At 34.3% G+C, this 17,731-nt stretch overlaps 1 protein-coding gene across 1 annotated transcript in view; it reads right to left on the bottom strand.

Annotated features, from left to right (window-relative positions):
* The window catches only part of ATRNL1 (attractin like 1), a 536,524-nt gene that overhangs the window by 353,569 nt on the left and 165,224 nt on the right, over positions 1-17,731 (bottom strand). Inside the window, exon 20 of the mRNA XM_072870268.1 lies at positions 5,604-5,697. Coding sequence (XP_072726369.1) covers positions 5,604-5,697 — 94 coding nt within the window. The remainder of the gene's footprint in view (positions 1-5,603; positions 5,698-17,731) is intronic.

Genomic DNA, 17,731 nt, shown 5'->3' with positions numbered 1-17,731 from the left:
GGGAGTTTTATTTTATTGTTCTCCTTAGCAACCTAACGATCTAGCTCTTGGAGAACAAGCTGAGGGCTTGAACCTATCCTTACAGAAGCAAGCTAAAATTTTCAGGCAGTTAAATAAGAACAGGGGCAGTCACTAAATCCACCTAGATCTACATGCCAGACTTTGCTGGAATTCTCCTTGAAACACCATAGCTAATGGAGTAACATCCGTAGGCATGTCAAGGTTTTCTGTTAAAAGGAAAATTCAAGGACTGGACTCAGCATGAACAAGAAGAAAACACCTCATGTCAAACACAACCAAATATGTAAAACTAACAGTGGAATATGACCAAATGACAGAAAAAGAAAAAAAATCTTGAAAAATGAAAAAAAATTAAAATACAGTTTCCTTTAGTATTTTAAAATATTAAATATTATACTTTTGAATTTCACTTTAGAAAAGCACAGATCACCACAGTAACTAGTATTAAATGGATTCTACCCTCTATCATGAAAAATAAACTCTTAGATAGAAGCTTTTTTATTAAACTTCCAGCAACTAGAATCTCACCGGGTTGTTTGTGTTTGTTTGGGGTTTTGTGTGTGTGTGTGTGTGTCTTTGACAAAGGAAGTTCTAATAAAGTGAATTTTTTATATGATTGCTGTCAATTTTTCCCCTACCAGAAAGCAGAAAGCAGAGCTCTGAGAGGAAACAACAGGGACCAGATTTACTCTGCTATCAGCAAATAAAGCTGCAGTAATATCAATAGAATGGTGAATTTGACTCATAACCCAGTGTCTTTTTACCTGCCTTTCCATCTGGTAAGAGGAATTATACCATTCTGTGGAGGGGAATTATACAGAAGAGGACAGCGGGATATTTTTAAATCTTATTCTTATGTAAATCAGACTATCAATAAGTGCTTATTATTTATGCACAGATCCTTACATTATTAAATAGCTTTTTAAAGCTTGCATACAGTGAAGATTTTACCAAATAAACAGGGTATATTTTTATAAACAAAATAGTATTTCTTTCACCTCTTCAGAAGAAATAACAGTATGATTAAGAAATGAATAGTCCGAATATCTATTAGAATTAAAATGAGCAAAATATGACTTTTTCATTCCAGAATACCCTGGATCTATACATTTTATACTCTTAAATTTATCCTTCTTACAACTACATAAAATATAGTATGAAATATGATATTAAAAATAACGATTTTTTTTCCTCCAATATTTTATTTCCACCTAGCAGTTCTTCATTACAGAAGTCCTGAAGTCCAGTTTTTGCCCAGTTCTTACATGTTTTTTTGGTAGTTCTTTTTATTATGCAGCCCAGCAGACGTTCTCAACATTTTAACATTTCCCAGTTAGGTAAAATAATTATTATTCTAATTTATGCCTGGAACTTAGATACACTAAAATGATATCTAACCTGCCCATCAAAGATACAGTTTCAATACCAACAGGACAGGTCCAATAGCCTAAAATCTGCCACAGCAGAAAGTACTTAACAAGAGAGATTTATTTCCTTCCCCCAAAACTACAGCAATGGCTGTAACTGGGAAGTACAGCGCAATAAATGTTACAGTACATCCAGTAAAAACTGACAATTTGAAAAATTCACTATGAAACTCTATTTCCACAAAGCATTTGTAACCCTGTAACCTTTCCAGATGCTCATAATACGTCCAGATTTACACAGATTTACAAGGGACGACAAATGCTACAGACACATCTCCAGGTGAAGGCTGTCTCTTGGAAGAGCCCAGACATACTGAAACTTCTCAAAGAATGATTTAACTACTCAGTTAATCCTACAATTTTCATATTTTTCTTCCTTGCATCCAGTAAAAGTTCTCTCATTGAATATCAAAATTTGAACTTCGAAACATCCCCTTAGCATATTCCTTACATTTCCATAGGCCTATTCTTGAAAAGTTATATGTGTATGTAATCCTGCATAAGGATACACTGAAACCTATGGAAATTTTAAAACCTCTGTAGACAAAATTCTATGAGGGAATAAAATGAGCAGCTAGCAAATCAAATATTACAGAAAATTAAATAAAATTACCTTAAAGTAATAGTTTTCACCTAAAAATATGTTTTAAGTCAATATGATTTTTGTGTTAATACCAATGGCACATTTCATTATTAAAATTAAGGGGGGGGGGGATCTAAGTATTTTTATTTGTATCTGTTTCTATTGTTTTACAGTCTAGTTACTTTGAATAATCAAACCATTCTAATCAGTTCCTCCTGATTAGGAGATTATTACAGGTTTTTACCAACTGAAACTACCTACTTAAAGGAAATAAAAATATTTCTTTTTGGAAAAAAATGTTATCATGTGTCATTAAAGAAACATTGTAAAAGAGAGTGTAAATGTATGCTCAAAGCTGCTTTACAACACTAATTTTCATTTAAAATGCCACTGTGCTTTGTGCTATCCAACAGCACAATTCAGATATTAATATAACTGAGAGATGGGTATGCTAAAAAAAAAATTATAAATAAATAAAAAAATAAGAAAAAAATAAAGAAGATCCTCCATAAAAACACAATAACTAGCTGTTCTTAAGCAAGGGAGGGAAAAAGAAAAAAAAAATTGTTGTAAAGTTTCCTTGATTCCCTAAAAACTCTGGCCCCAAGGCATGGTGTGTACTGCATGTGCCGAGCAGATATAAAAGCATCAGAGGGAAGGAGGAAGAGATGGAGGGAGGGAGAGAGGGAGATAACATACTACCCTGCAGCTATGACTTTCTAATCGATAGGATTCTTGACAGGAATATAAATCTGACTTTCACATCGAACACTTAGAGTTTGGAATTTTCACAGAAATCCTTATTTTAGGAATCACAGGGTTATAGGTTTGCTGCTGAGATTGCAGAACAGCCTATCTAACAAGTGGCAAAAAAACAATTTTTATCCAGAGCTATGGAGAACATTATTCACACTTTGAATCAAGTTCCAGATGATTTATGCAGAATATAATAAAGTAATAAATACAAGTAAAGCATTTAGCTGATTTAAAATAATCCTTATCTTCTAGATAACTACTGTGTATGTATTTTGACAATATAATATATTTTCAAAATGGATTTTGAGTGTAAGGATAATTTTTACAGAGAAAATATTTTTCTATTTTTTTAAACATAATAGGAATCTGATCAAGTTTACATTCTTCATATGAAGTTCACAAATTAGATGGCAGTACAGGACTGGATTCAGTGATTCAGGAGTGACCTATTTTTAATGTTCTTCATCTCCTGGTGTTCTAAGGGAAATAACTAAAAAACAGTATTTGACTGAAACTTCCATACATGAATGGATCACTCTCCCAAACCAAGCATCAGAGTAAAATGACAAAACCTAAGTGTATCATCTGATAACATGTACTAAACCTCTAAATCTGTGGTTATTGGCTTTCCTCATGATATCGAGTGATCTTAACAATGAGTCTCTAGTACTGAAATTTTATCCTAGTCTCCTAACACATTCGAAGTGTCTATAACTGGAACTGGTCTCTTTCTACATGTGCTGCCATAAACTAGATAGTCTACATTGCCTTTTTTTAAAAATTATTTTTTAAAGAACAGAGTTAGGAAAGGACTTAAGAGCAAAATTTCAATTTTTATGCTAATATTTGTGTCTATGAACCCAACAGATGTGAAGCTCACAACCTGAAATGTGATCACAGCCAAAAACCATTTGAAAATGGCTGCTCTGCAGAGTTTATTTCATCCAAAAGAAAGCATTTGGAATACCAAATGCTTTAACACCACAGCTTCCCCTGGATAAGTCTTCGGTCTATGTAAGAATCTAGGAAGGAGAATGTATTACATGTGACAAAACCAGGGATTTTCAGTCTGAAATTGCAATTTTAAGTTTACTCTTGAAAAGTCAAAATTAAAATTTCTGTTTCCTCCATTTTGTGGAATTGCTGTAACTCTTGACAAGGACAGGAAAATCCACCACCAGAACAACCTTTTCTCTTCTAGTTCAGTAAACGGGACAAAAAAACCTTTTATGACAGACATAAACGCAGAACAGCTGACTGATAAGGCCGAGCAGCGCAACCGACTATATGAGACAAAAATTCCAAATCAGAGCGGAGAAAACGATGATGAAACAGACACAAGATAAAGGGAAAGCAATAGCAAAATAGGTATGTGAAATATAGACCGTGGAAAAGGTCTATAAAGAGCCCCTTAGGCTGAACGGTAGTTGGTAGAGGATTGGAGTTATGAGTAAAGAAAGTGTTTCCTGTAGTTCCAGTATTACGATGCACAGCAGAGTAGATTTCTTCCCCACCCCCCCGCCTTTCTTTGTAAACAGGGAGAATGCCATCGACATATGTCCGTAGCAATCAAACCACTCATTAACATCTAGAACTGATTAAGTGTTTGGACACAAAAAGAGGAAAAAAATAACTTCTCAGTGAAGACTTAATTCAGAGTTTAAAGATATTATCACTCTTCAGCTTTTGTCATGATAAAAATTCATCATTTAGTCCTAAACTTGGTTTCCTATCTCATCCTGAGAGTCTCCAATTAGCTAGACAAAAGTCCCAGAGGTACCACTGAAACAGTATACCTGCCAGCACAGCTCTTTCTCACGAATATACACATAGCCTCTGCATCAGATATTTTCGTTTCTTGACTATTTATCAAGCAAAGCGTTAAGGGTAGGATTCAAGGCAGTTCATTAAGAGTATCAAAGATGAATCCACAAATCCAGTGAAAGAACAGGCAGAACATAACCTCTGGCACCTCTCCCTTCTGGAGAGGAATAAACCGTATTTATGCCTTTTCCCCAGTTCCAACCAACAATGATAAGACAATTTTGGGGCCAGATACTATTTAAAATAACTATAATCACGAAAGGAATAAGGTTCCTATTGGATATTGCAACGTACAGGATAGAATGAACTGAAAGAAGCATCTTTAAATATAAGGCTACTCATAGTTAACTTTAATGTGTTATTTCTCCTACTTGACAAATTCCTCCAGTAGTTCCTTGTTCTTAGTCCTCCTTTTTGTTACGCTCCATCTTAAGTTGCAAGTTCTTCCTCTACACAAACACAATAAGCTATTCCAGTGCAAAACAAGACACACTAATTGTACTTCCCATGGCAGGTCTACACATTCCTCTGTTCTGTATTTAATGATATGGAAAAATGTCTAGAAAACCATGCATCTTAGCATGTTTCCAAAATTCTAAAAGTCTAATCACTGTAGATTCTGATCAAGATATGTGACAAATGTACTGCATATAATTACCAATTTTGCAGATATTTTTTACTTAGAATAATTTAAAAAAAAATCCTAAAAAAAGGAAGACAACTACAGATAATTCTCCAATTACTTCTTTCTACAGGATATTTTTTAAATCTGTAGTGTCTGCAAAATATTACTAATATTTGTGATGTAATTCTTTAACAAAAAACTAATATTGAAATTTCCTAAGAAATGTAGGAAACACTAGATTCATCACTAACACATTATCAGGTTAATCACTAAATCCAAAATGAAAAGCAAAACAAAACCAGGAAAAAAGTGATTACACACTAAGTATGAATTGCAATAACTTTGGGCTACATTTAATTGTACTCACAGTTGACACTGGTCTCCTTTGATTCCCTTAGTTGTGCAGAAACATTTTCCTGTTTGCATGTGACAAATATTTGCATGTCCACTGCACGTGCAAGCTATAAAATCAAAAAGGAAAAGTGAGATTTCTTCACCCATATTTTACTTTATAACTAAAGGAATTTTCATGGATTTTAATACTTCACCCTAAACACATTTCCTACAAGCTGTACTAAAAAAAAAAATATTACTACTTCAATTATAAGCTTCTTTGAAGAACATTTCACTAGCACATCATTTAGTTTATTTTCTGTAGAGTTAAGAACTATGCATGTATCATTAGGGACTCTCCTCCACAGCTTAAATAATAGCAGTTTGAGAATAGCCATTAAAGTCTACCATTTCAATGCGCAATACAGAAAATTATTAACAATACCTATTTTCTATACAAGGTGAAATCCTGACCAATGGCAAAAGCAATGGCAAAATTCCATTAGTTTCAAAAGTCTAATTAAAGAAAGTATTATTGCAGATGTTTGGTAAAATGTCTAATATAACCGGAACTCTTGCTTTTGACAAAAGCAAACAAAAAGAAAGCTTTGAAACCATTTGAACAAAGGCAGAGTTAATACTACAATTATGGTCCACAGCAAGAATATTCTAGAAGCAAAAAAGCAGACGCCTTTAAAAGGTCCTGAAATTTGAACTGGAGGAGAATCACAGAAACATCATCATCACTCCACTCCTTGTTAAACTCAGTGGCTAAAGTAAATCTCTCCACAGTGGTCTGCTCACTGCCGCTCTTGCTGCCTGATTGATTCTCACTTCAAAACAAACCTTCATGCTCCCAATTCTTGAGCTTTCTTTTTCCTTTTTCTTCCCATGTTTATACGAATTACTATCTTGTTTAGGCAGTCCTTCTTCTTTTCTAACCAAGCGTACAAAACTTAATAACCTCCCTCTAGTAAATGTGTCAATAAGTTCCCACATCATACTGGAATAATTCCTTGCTAATATTCACACTACATTTAAAGTCTTTCTTTAATACAAAGTAAGTCTGTACCTACCTTGATGATCACATTATGTTTTCACTGAACTTTTAATTACAACTAAGATAAAAGATTTAATATGTGGGCTCCTGCTTGGAACAGATATGATACTAAAAAGTTTATTTTCCGCTTTATAATTCTAATATTGAATTTCTATCAGAGGGATTGAGTTTTAATGTTCCTATTCTACTGATAAGGAATAACACACAATGAATACTTCTGTGACAGTGTCCTGTACCACACACACTCTAAACTCTTTGCCCCAGCCTAAGACAAATAGGGGAAAAAAGTATTATAACAGCCAGCCTGGAACCACAATTAAACGTATTATTGACAGAGTATTTCAGTGTCAGGAATTCTATGGTTTGTTCAGCCTTCAGAACTTGTTGAATAGCCAGGTGAAGCTGAAGGAGCAAGTCTTACTAAAGAGGTACTAGAGATTCAAGCTGTCTGCAAGAAACACATTCCAGAAATTTCTATGCAGCATATAGTGATGCGTGACTTTTTTCTCTCTTTCATAATACGGCTTGTAACAACATTTCTGAAAAACACCTACAGTTACCACAGAGTGCTAAATTTTGTAATTTTGCTGTGATCTTGACACTCTACAATAAATGTTCATTGAAGTGCTGCTACTATATAATCAATTATGTTTTCCTAAATCCGTTCATGTTTTCCCCTCTACATTTATGGAATGATTATTTAGGCACTTTAAGCTGGAAAAGCCTCTTCTCAAAAGTTAATTATAATTGTGTAAATCTCTGCCATACTTTCAGTGAAAAACAAAGGAATATATTCTTAACAGCTTAGTCTGCTTATGGTTAATTGCTTTTAACAGTGAGGGAGCTAAAAGGCTGAATTCCAAATCATATTCCAAAAGCTGTCAATACATTGACAAATACAGAAGCTATTGCCAACCAACCTTAATTGATTGCTCCTGGAGTTATTGCTCACTTAATAGGAAGGAGATGACAAATGTGAAAGTGGAACTTCCTCTATGTGAGTAGTTTTTATTTAGTAAAAGTATTTAAACACTAAGTTATAAAAGCCTTTGGACACTATGCATCTTTATCACCTTCTTGGAAAAAAAAGGGGTAAAACGGATTATACAGTAAAAGTAACAGATGCCATATGAGACTTTGTGGAAGGGCAAAACTGTTTCCTTTGGCAGCTCAGACATGACTTGTATACCCAGTCCATGGAATTACAGATAAATCAAACTTCTCAGTACCATTTATCCCCAGGGACACCTAAATCAAATCGGCACCTATATAGTGCACTTCCGTGTACTGTGCGCTCACTCACACAGCAATCCACAGATGAACTCCTCTCCAATCAGCCAGGTATCTCCTTCCATTTAAACTGCATCATGTTTTCTGCATCAGAGTCACTGCACTCTGTCTTTGGAGTTTCCTGGATTTATACCGGAGAATCGTTAAACAACAAACATCTGATGGAATTTATTTTCCCATGAACTCACAACTAAATTTTGACCCATGTGTATTCATAGCACACACAAATAAAGGATATGTTCATAGTTTGCTCTCTCTCACCAAAAACACCAACAGGGCTGCTCTACCTCACTTGCATTTTCATGACACATATGAAGCTTCTATGGTGCTAAGGTCAGTATGGTTGGAAAAGGAGAAGAAAGGAGGAGTTCAGAAGACTCAGAAACTTGTATTCTGGATTCCTCATCAATGAAAAAGCTAGTTCTGACAAGCCCAGCAGCTAATTTTCTTCTATTAAAAGATGAAGATAAATTACCCTCATTGATCAAGTTCCTAGTAATTTAACTGTTCCCTGGATAATACCTTGGAAAAGGACATCAGGAGCCAATCACTTTTACAGTATTTTAAAAATCTCATCTGGACAAATTTTATTTAACAGCAGTGAATGTATATTTTAATTAATCTCAGGCTTGCAAGTCTGTGATGAAAAGTGGATTCCTACCAACCTGTGGACCTCTATGTGGGGAGTAACTCAAAAAACAAAACACATATAAGCCACCCCTGCTGTTACTGAAGCAAATGTGGATATATCTTATCAAACAAATGCAATAGCAGAAGCAGGACGATATTACAGTACATTCAGTGGAAAAAACTTTAGATGCCATTATCTTTGTGCCTCACTGCAGGTGTTTTCCATTGGCCTACTTCCGAATAATACAAAAGAAATTACGAGCTTTGAATATGAAGTATGTTTACTAATTAATAAACTGCAACCTAAAGCTACATTTGATTTCAAAGTAACAGATGATTTACATTCTCCGTTACCTCAATATTTCCATACTCCTCTTTCCATAGTTTCTTTAATATTTTCTACTTGATTTTCTCTGCTTAACCATTCTCAGTGAATGGTTTCTCTTCTGATAGTACTGTAAGTCAACAGTTAAAACTATAGCTATGGTAGTATCTTTCGCAGCCTAATGCTAGTAGAAATATGCCAAACCTTGGAATCAGTTTTAAAAGCATATTTTGTACCAATCATTCTCAGCTGGTAGAAGTCAGCACAAGAGAAGCAATTTATATTTTGCCTTTTTTTTTTTTTTTTTTTGAGGTCCCAGCCCTCTCCACCCCCATGCATTTGTTTTCAAGGAACAAGGCTTAAGTTCCAGCAGCAGCAGCTAAAGCCTGTATTAAGTAACTTGGGGGTTTTTTCTTCCAAAAAAGGACAGTTATCATCTTTAATGTTGATCTAAAGAAATGCCTAACATCATTATTTTTCTTTGTAAGAACTCGCTAAAGCTGAAGGAAAAGGAAATAAGAGTTAAGAGTTAAAATGAAAGCTATACTTAATACTTCACATTTCAAATGCTTCTCTCCCCCCCCGTGTATTAAATAAAAGGTTTAAGAGTTTGAGTAGAACTGCATGGTAGTAAGCAGAGATTTCTGACTGAAAATTCCAGGCTCAGGCTACTTAATGCTAGATGGTGGGAGGATCACATTATTGCTTTTGATTTTCTGGGCCTGTCTGCCCCATCTTAATTAACATATCTGAGACACTGTCAAGGAAAATTTCTGAGATCCCATTTTTGTTCCTTAGTGTTCTCCTACAACATTATATTTTTTGTGGCTGTGTACGAAGTTAGCTAAGCCATCCCACTGAGATTCTCAGCCAATAAGGACAGTTCCAGCTTCTGCCACACTCAAGTATTTTACCAAAGATTTCAGCATCTTTTAACTGATTTCTTTCTCCCATTTAGTTCCCATGTCCTTCAGTGTGGATTTTTGATAGCCACTGTTCTTTCACACGTCCAGTTAGGCACAGTGTGAATCTTTTGCATTGTCACGTCTCTCAGGTGATGTTAGGTTGACAGCAACACATTCTCTATCATGATTATGCTTTAAATAATGTCCAATTCTTAACATGAATTATTTTATTTGGAACACAGACAGTGGGCTTAAAATCAGAGGATGAAGCATGCATACACAGATTTGCTGGGTTAAGAGAAATCAAATATATAAAGAAACAATCTTTATGCTTTTGAATAGGGATATGGCATCCCTAACAGAAAGAGAGAAACAAATAGAAACATAACAACACTTACAAGCCCACTAGGGAAAGATTCTCTAAACTTGATTTTTTTTTTCTTTATTTAAAATATACTCTTTTTTTTAAAGAAATCTAGAATCAACTTTTGGCCCTATCCTCAAAAAAACCCCACACCACCAACATAGAAAACTAGCCTCACCAATGCCATTATACCTTTTGCTGAGTACCGCCATACGAACATTAGTATAAGACTGTTAGAGAAGAGACATGATTATCTACAGGGTACATCAGATTCAGGTTCTGCTGCAGTATGACATATTCCAGCACTCATAGCAGCATCATACTCAATCACTTTCAGGAGGTTACGATGACAGTAATCCTGACAGTCAAATCTTCCCTGACAGTCATCAATGCAGAGAATAGCTTGAAATCTTGCTTTAACTTTATTGTATGTTAAACTTTCTATAACATTTTAACAGTCTTATTAAATTCTGTTCACATTCCTCCTAATTTAAGCACTCATATTCCATATTCAGATTTCAGAAATGAATCTCTGCAAACCAACTGGTTAAAATGAAATTCACAGAATGCTGTTCTTTAAAAAACAGAAAAAGGTAAAAATCTGCATCACAAAACACTACTGACTTTAAACAATAACAGTAAGTTAATTCCAGGCGATGTATTTTCAATGAGATAATCACACCTCTAGGATACAAGAGGGATTGATGGTATATCATGGCTCCTTTTCCCTCATGGCAAAGAAGTACATCTGTCATTCTCTATTTCATAATTCACACAGAGCTAACAGTTTTTAATTATAAGGACAAGCTTAAGACTCGAAATAAATGCCAGCTTCTGCTGGATTTCAGAACGTTCTATTAGGCAAGAATTTTCATTAGCCTTACACCTTCCAAAATAAATTGCAGTACATGAAACATAGAAAAACTTGTTACCAATGCTCATATTTCACTTAAAGATACAAGAAAAGATGGGAATTAGAGTTGTCACAATTTTGTGTGTGAAAAACTCAGGCACAGAATATAGACATAGAGATATATTTTAATTGGAAATATATTGTAGAACTCTGATGGAGACTTTATTTCATGTTGCAAATTCCTGCCCAAACATGGGTACATTCTTTAAATCAACTTTCAAAATTTATATAAATTGTATGATTTGTATATTAAAAAATCGTTATCAGCTACAAAAATTCTTCTTGCAAGTAAGACTGGAAACTTTAGACGCAGTATTTGGGAACCATTCATTCAACCCCATCACGACTGAGAAACATGAGTTAGGTACACAAAATTGTATAAACTGCCTCCAGGTTGAGCTTTAATAATAAGTTCTGATCACTTTTATGTTCTAGGTATAGATACACCTTAGAAATTCAATCCTCTGTAGATGCTGGAAATTATCCCCCAGATTGACTGGCAAGATTTAAAGTTAATATCTCATTAATATCAAGTATTTTAGCACAGATAATGAGTGGACTTTTGTAACAAATCTCCCAGTCATCCCCCTCATACCATGCTTTGGTTTGTATCATACTCCATGTCCATGAACTCAATTTCAGAGGAATGAAATCAAAACAGAAGATGGCCACAGGACCACAAAGATGATTAAGAGACTGGAGCATCTTTCATACTAGGAGAGGCTGAGAGAGCTGGGATTTAGCCTGGAGAAGAGAAGTCTCAGGGGGATCTTACCAACGTGTATAAATACCTGAAGGGAGGGAACCAGACTCTTAGTAGTGCCCACTGACAGAACAAGAGGCAAATGCCACAGATTAAAAAACAGGAAATTCCATCAAAACACAAGAAAACACTTTTTTATTGTGAGGGTGACCTATTGCACTGCTGTAGGTGCACATGTACTCTGTGTTGCACCTTTGGATAGAAACAGTGAGTTCAGCCCAACTTCAAGAGTCTTCCCACACTACTGCATGCTCTCCTCTCCAACTTGGGTTTACATTATGCACACACGCTTTTGTTTAAACAGTTATTCTAAATATTTAAGTACCATGCAAACATTTTATCAATCATTAAATATTTTAAATAAATAAATAATCTATGGCTTACAATTATAAACCTGCTTAAAAAATACAACTTTTAATCTATTTTTGTCATGTTATTTTTACATATTAACTGAAATGATGACATTAGAGCTTTAAAAACAACAACAAAAAAACCCCACACCACCCTGGCAATTTCTACTCTATTTTTAGGGAAATAGCAGTTCACACTACTCTTTTGTACAACATGCAGATTCTAAGTGGAACAGAAAGATTATATGAAAACAATATAATCCCGTAGAGTAAATCCATGCTGTAAAATCACAACCCTATAGATTTTATTAAATAATAAATCCACAGCATGATTGATTCTGAGTTACTAGCTCAGCATATAAATGTTCTTGCTGATGCTGACAACAAAAGAATACCCATCACTATTTCCATGAAGTATGCATTTTAGACAATTGAATTTAAAAACACTTATTGCTTAGCCCCCATCTCCAACATGTAGCTGCAAGAGCAATTTTTCTCTCAAATGGAGCTCACTACAAATGGTACTGTAACTCAATATGTTTGCTTACTTCAAAGATTACCAAACCAGTAGCTGCACACAGGTAATTCCTTTAAGACACCTTGCTGATTTTTTTTTTAAAGGAAAGCTATGACAATGCTATTAAATATTGAGGTGCGCTACTTTAATTTTGGTAATGTGCAAGGTATAAGTTACATCAGAAAAACATACATGTTGTTATCAAAAAATAAACGTATCAAAAAACTCATACACATCAAAACACATACACATTGTATAAAAAAACATATACGTTGTATATGTTTTTTAAAAAGGAGATACAGGCTTTCTCATGCAGCTAGGCTAAGTAAGAAATAGCAAGTATAAATATATACTAGATATAGCACTGTAATGCTCAATTTCACTGTGAATGTTCACTTATGTAATCCATTAGTCTACTCATATGAGAACTGCCCTTCTGAGCCAATTTTCTACATTAGTAATATTACAAAACTGTCTAGTCACTTATTTTTCTAGAAATGTATATTCAACTGGAAGCCCCTGATACCCTTTTAGCATTGAACAATTACTTTTATAGGAAATACATCCATTCAACCTTTGAGACAGACAATGTAAAAGCAAACAGATGTGCCCAACAACACTTACGCAATGTCACTAATTGAGTAGCATTAAAATTAAGTAAAGAACTTCTGTGAAGCAATGAGCAATAAAAATATGTGCTCGAAAAAAAAGTTGGCATTAGAAGGCACTACTGTCTTTTAGCAAGGACGCCAAAAGTACATACAGGTCAAATGCAACTGTCATTTTATAGTGGCACAATTAACCTTTATGATAAGTCAGTCTTATTAGACTAATTAGCACATATATGACTAATTTTATTTTCATCCTTCTTGGTTTATCTTGTGATTTATCTTTCTTTGGTCTCAAAACAATGTATTTTTTATAGTACAATAACAGCACAGAAAAGACAAAAAACTTATCTATGTGTATTGACACAGTACTAAGGACTGTGAGACACTATACCTGCCAGAGACAAAAAAGGTAAAAGGAACAGATATAGTTTTAGGATTTTATAGGCAGGATATGGAATCTGTATATGCAGGTCTGTATAAACAGGAATTCTGCAACGACCCAAATCGTGTATATATATATATATCACATATGTATCATTTAAAGCAAGGTCAGCTATTCCCAATATTCATAAAAATTAGATAATCATTTTTCCAGATCAATACTGGACATAAATTTGCTCTAGAGAAGGCATATATGCCAAACCACCCAGGCAGCCATTTTTGTAAAATTAGACACTCCTCACAACATGGCAATTTTTTCAATAGGCACCAAATCGTTTCTCTCACAGCACAGGCCAGCTTGCCCTCTGCTCTTCCTTGGCATTTTAGAGGCTAACCTGGTGGTTGCAGAAATGCTCTTGTCCTTAGCCACTTCCCATTCCAAAAGAGCAATTCGCCCAAGCGTGAATGTGATTTTAACTTTTTTTTCTGGAATTTATAGTCACAGCGAAACACAGACAATTTCACTTGACTGTGACCTAAGCCTACTGAGATCATTTGACTACTAGTAAGGCAATTACTTTTTTCCTGAAAAGCAATACTGTGTCATACAAGCAGTCTGGAAATCACAAGTGAAGTTTCCTTAGCTTTTTGGACTAGATACATACATTCCAGAAGTAGGATATTTATTCTAAAAAACCCAAAACAAATCTGGGAAACAACAAACAGGTTGATTTTCTGTTGGAAAAAAAAAAAAACACAAAAACAAAACAACCAAAATTTAGTTTGCTTACACCAACACAATCCTATGGCAACCTTCTCCATTTAAAGGCTTGTATTTACTCTTAAGCTCTTTTTACACTTTGGTAAAATAGCTCTGCAATGTTTGTATTTCATTGTTTCTTCTGTTTAAAGCATTTGTCCTGAAAACTGAACTGGTTTTTTTTGTTTGTTTATAATAAATACCTCTCAAGCAATCCACTAAATCTGTCTTTAATCATCAGCAACTAACATTATAAAGACAGGTTGGAAAACCATAATTTTGTTTTATACAAGTAGATAATGAAAATGCAACACAGAAGATTAGCACTGAAAGAGAGGATATTTTTTCTTGTTATGAACTGAACAGAATCTTAAACAATTAACAAGAGTCTTGCTGTGCCTGACTCTTTCAGGCCAATATTGAACTATAGTACAGAATTTTTATAGTTTGTTCTTGGGATCATGCAGGAATAATGTGGACAGTATTTTCTACTGAAAAACCGTGCCAAACCAAAACATTTCCACGAGAACTCATGAACTAAGTATCACCAATTTCATTTTCTCCATGTTAATCTGTGTGAAGAACTGAAACTTTTACACTTACTTTGAACATGTAAAATGGAAAAATTCCAGGTGAAAACATTCTTAAGAGCACTTTACTTGGAGATAAGTTTAATATGTCCTACTTAATAGTTTCCTTTTCATTCTTGCCACTTATTCATTTTATTTTTAAATAAAATATGTTATTAAGAAATAAATAGCCTTAAAATTCAAAGTTTACAGTGGGTTAAGCTGCAGGTTTTGTGAGTTCAAGTCAAAAACTTAACTCTATATCTGATGTAGTACAGTTCTTTTAGGCGTGCAAGCATTTAAAGTGATGTTTCTTCCCCATGCCTGTAAGATTAAAAATATTATTCCTTAAATTAGTTTTAGTTTTCTTGTTTGTGAAGAGGATTCTCACATGAAAACATAAGAGAAAATTAGAATTGCTTAAAAAAGAAGTAATTACTAATCTGACAGACTAAAACTTTTACTAGGTTTAGTAAAAACTAGAACAGTGGGTTTTGTTGGGTCTTTTTTAAAGGAAAAACACAAACTGATGATTTTGGATGCCTTCATCTTTGCATGTCCAATATGAGAGGTGTTTAAGAAGACTTTTTCAGACACCAAAGGCTTAGTATATTTTTTTTTTAAATTGTGTCTTTTTAAATTTTCTTGAAAAGGCAGCAGCTTCTCTACTGGCTATTTTGAAAATTTTGGCCAAAACCCTCCTTTCATCAAAAGACTGCAATTTTTTCCCCCCTCTCTAAAGAGAACGTATAAATTCCTAAATTCTAACAGAAAAAAATTAAATCAAATAATATTATAAGGCAGTATGAAAAGCAAAACAATTTAAAACCACTCAGTGGTTATTCATAGCAGCTTTAAATGTCAAAAAAAAAAAATCCAATCTAAGGTGAAAAACAACCGAAATCAACAACTGGTGATTGCAACTATTTGTGTGTACTTGGTCATTCAGAGTAAAAGCACGAAGAGGAGAAATGCCTTACACAATTTATCAGAAAAGCACGCCACAAAATGTAAAGAAGTCAGCAAATCATTTCCCTGTGTTAGCCATTAGGAGGTACAAAATATGACTGATTTTTAATGCATTCAACTGTGAGTGAAGCTTTTTTCCCCTTAAATAACTAATGCGGTCTGCCATTGTAATGTATTGCATTCACCGCTCAGAAAATGAAGGCGGAATCAACTGCAATCAAACAGAAATGCCATTACAAGAGTTTTTTGAGAATCTTCATTCTACCAGTTGGGAAATGAGTTGCACGATGCCTCAAAAGCTATTTTCTCAACAGCCTGTAGGGGGGTTCCAAGACCCCTTAGGGAGAGGGATGACCATTTCAATGAAACATCATAACTACTTCTTAACTCTTCTGTCCTGGTGGCATATTCACGTGTAGGGATTCAAACAGGTAACTCCATGGTCTCCTGTTACACTGGGAGGTTCCATCATACCTCTCTGATTGATGTGCACTCTCTGATCTAATTTAAACTGATGGGTACATAACCAAATTAAAGGGGAAAAAAAAGGACTTCTTTTAGACTGTAAAAAAGGACATTCTTTTAGACTGTAAAATTGCAGTCAGTGATGGAAGATACCATGCCGCATGTTACATGTCAGACTGACCAGCTGTCAGGAGACATATTTGTGGGATTTTCCTGGGGAAGGTTTACAGACAGAGATGCTGGAATTTCTGACTGACTGCAGATGTCTCTGCATTTAAAATTATGAGAATAATAGGGAAGCTGTGAGTGGTTGCAGTAACAAGAGAGAGAATGAGAGCTTCTCAGCACCTAGAAAAATCTAGAAGGGTAGATTCAGAAATTACAAACGAAAGAATTGCCTACTTTCTTTTTTTTATTTCCATTGTATTTGGGACAAGAAGACTCTGGCTGTAGTCAAATGCTTATTTGAGGATCAAGTAACAGTGATTTAAGAAAATGTCATCTTCAACTTACAATTGCCAACCTTCAATCAGAGGCTAGCATCTTCTCAGCCTAGACACAGTAGCTACATGAGCTCTTGACCTCTCTTTCAACAAAAGGTAAAATATGTTTGCTTATAAGTAGCAGACAAAAATCACTATAGTTCTAGACAGCTAGAAGTTTCTATATCATGCCCTGCCTATCTCCTCTGGGAATATCTTTTGGAAACCAATGACTACAAATTTCACTAGGAAGGTGAACATACTGATACACAGCTCAGACAGCACATCAGAAATAAATTTTATAAACATTCCTTGTTCCATAAAATAAATTTATAACATGTAAACCTGAAAAACACAAAAATAAGAATGCACAGCAACTCATTCATCATTGCCAAAAACTATGTTACCCAATAACATGCAGGAGGACTTGATCACCAACATCAGTGAAAGCAATAGAACTGTCATTAATCTTTGTGAAAAGAGAAAATAAGCACAGAGATAAAGGAATATAATATAAATCAAGATATATAATATATCAAGATAAAGAGATACAATCTGCTGTATCTCTTCAATATCTATAAAAGTAATAAGTGGTGATCAATTAAAGAATGCCTGAATTCTTAGTTCTCATGCTAAGATGCTGAATAAGCACAAAATGCCTGCTACTTAAACACATTAAGATAGCACAAGTTGTTGCTGTTCTTTTTACTACTTCAGATATCTTTATTGCATCATAGACCTAAAAAAAGTTTAGATTAAGTTTATTAAATACACAGTATTGATTATATATTTGTAAAATTTCAGAAAT

This window comes from Ciconia boyciana, chromosome 8 (genome assembly GCF_034638445.1).
Source record: "Ciconia boyciana chromosome 8, ASM3463844v1, whole genome shotgun sequence".
Classification (NCBI taxonomy): domain Eukaryota; kingdom Metazoa; phylum Chordata; class Aves; order Ciconiiformes; family Ciconiidae; genus Ciconia; species Ciconia boyciana.
Note: the sequence above shows the minus strand (reverse complement) of the source record. Positions and strands in the feature narration are given on the sequence as shown.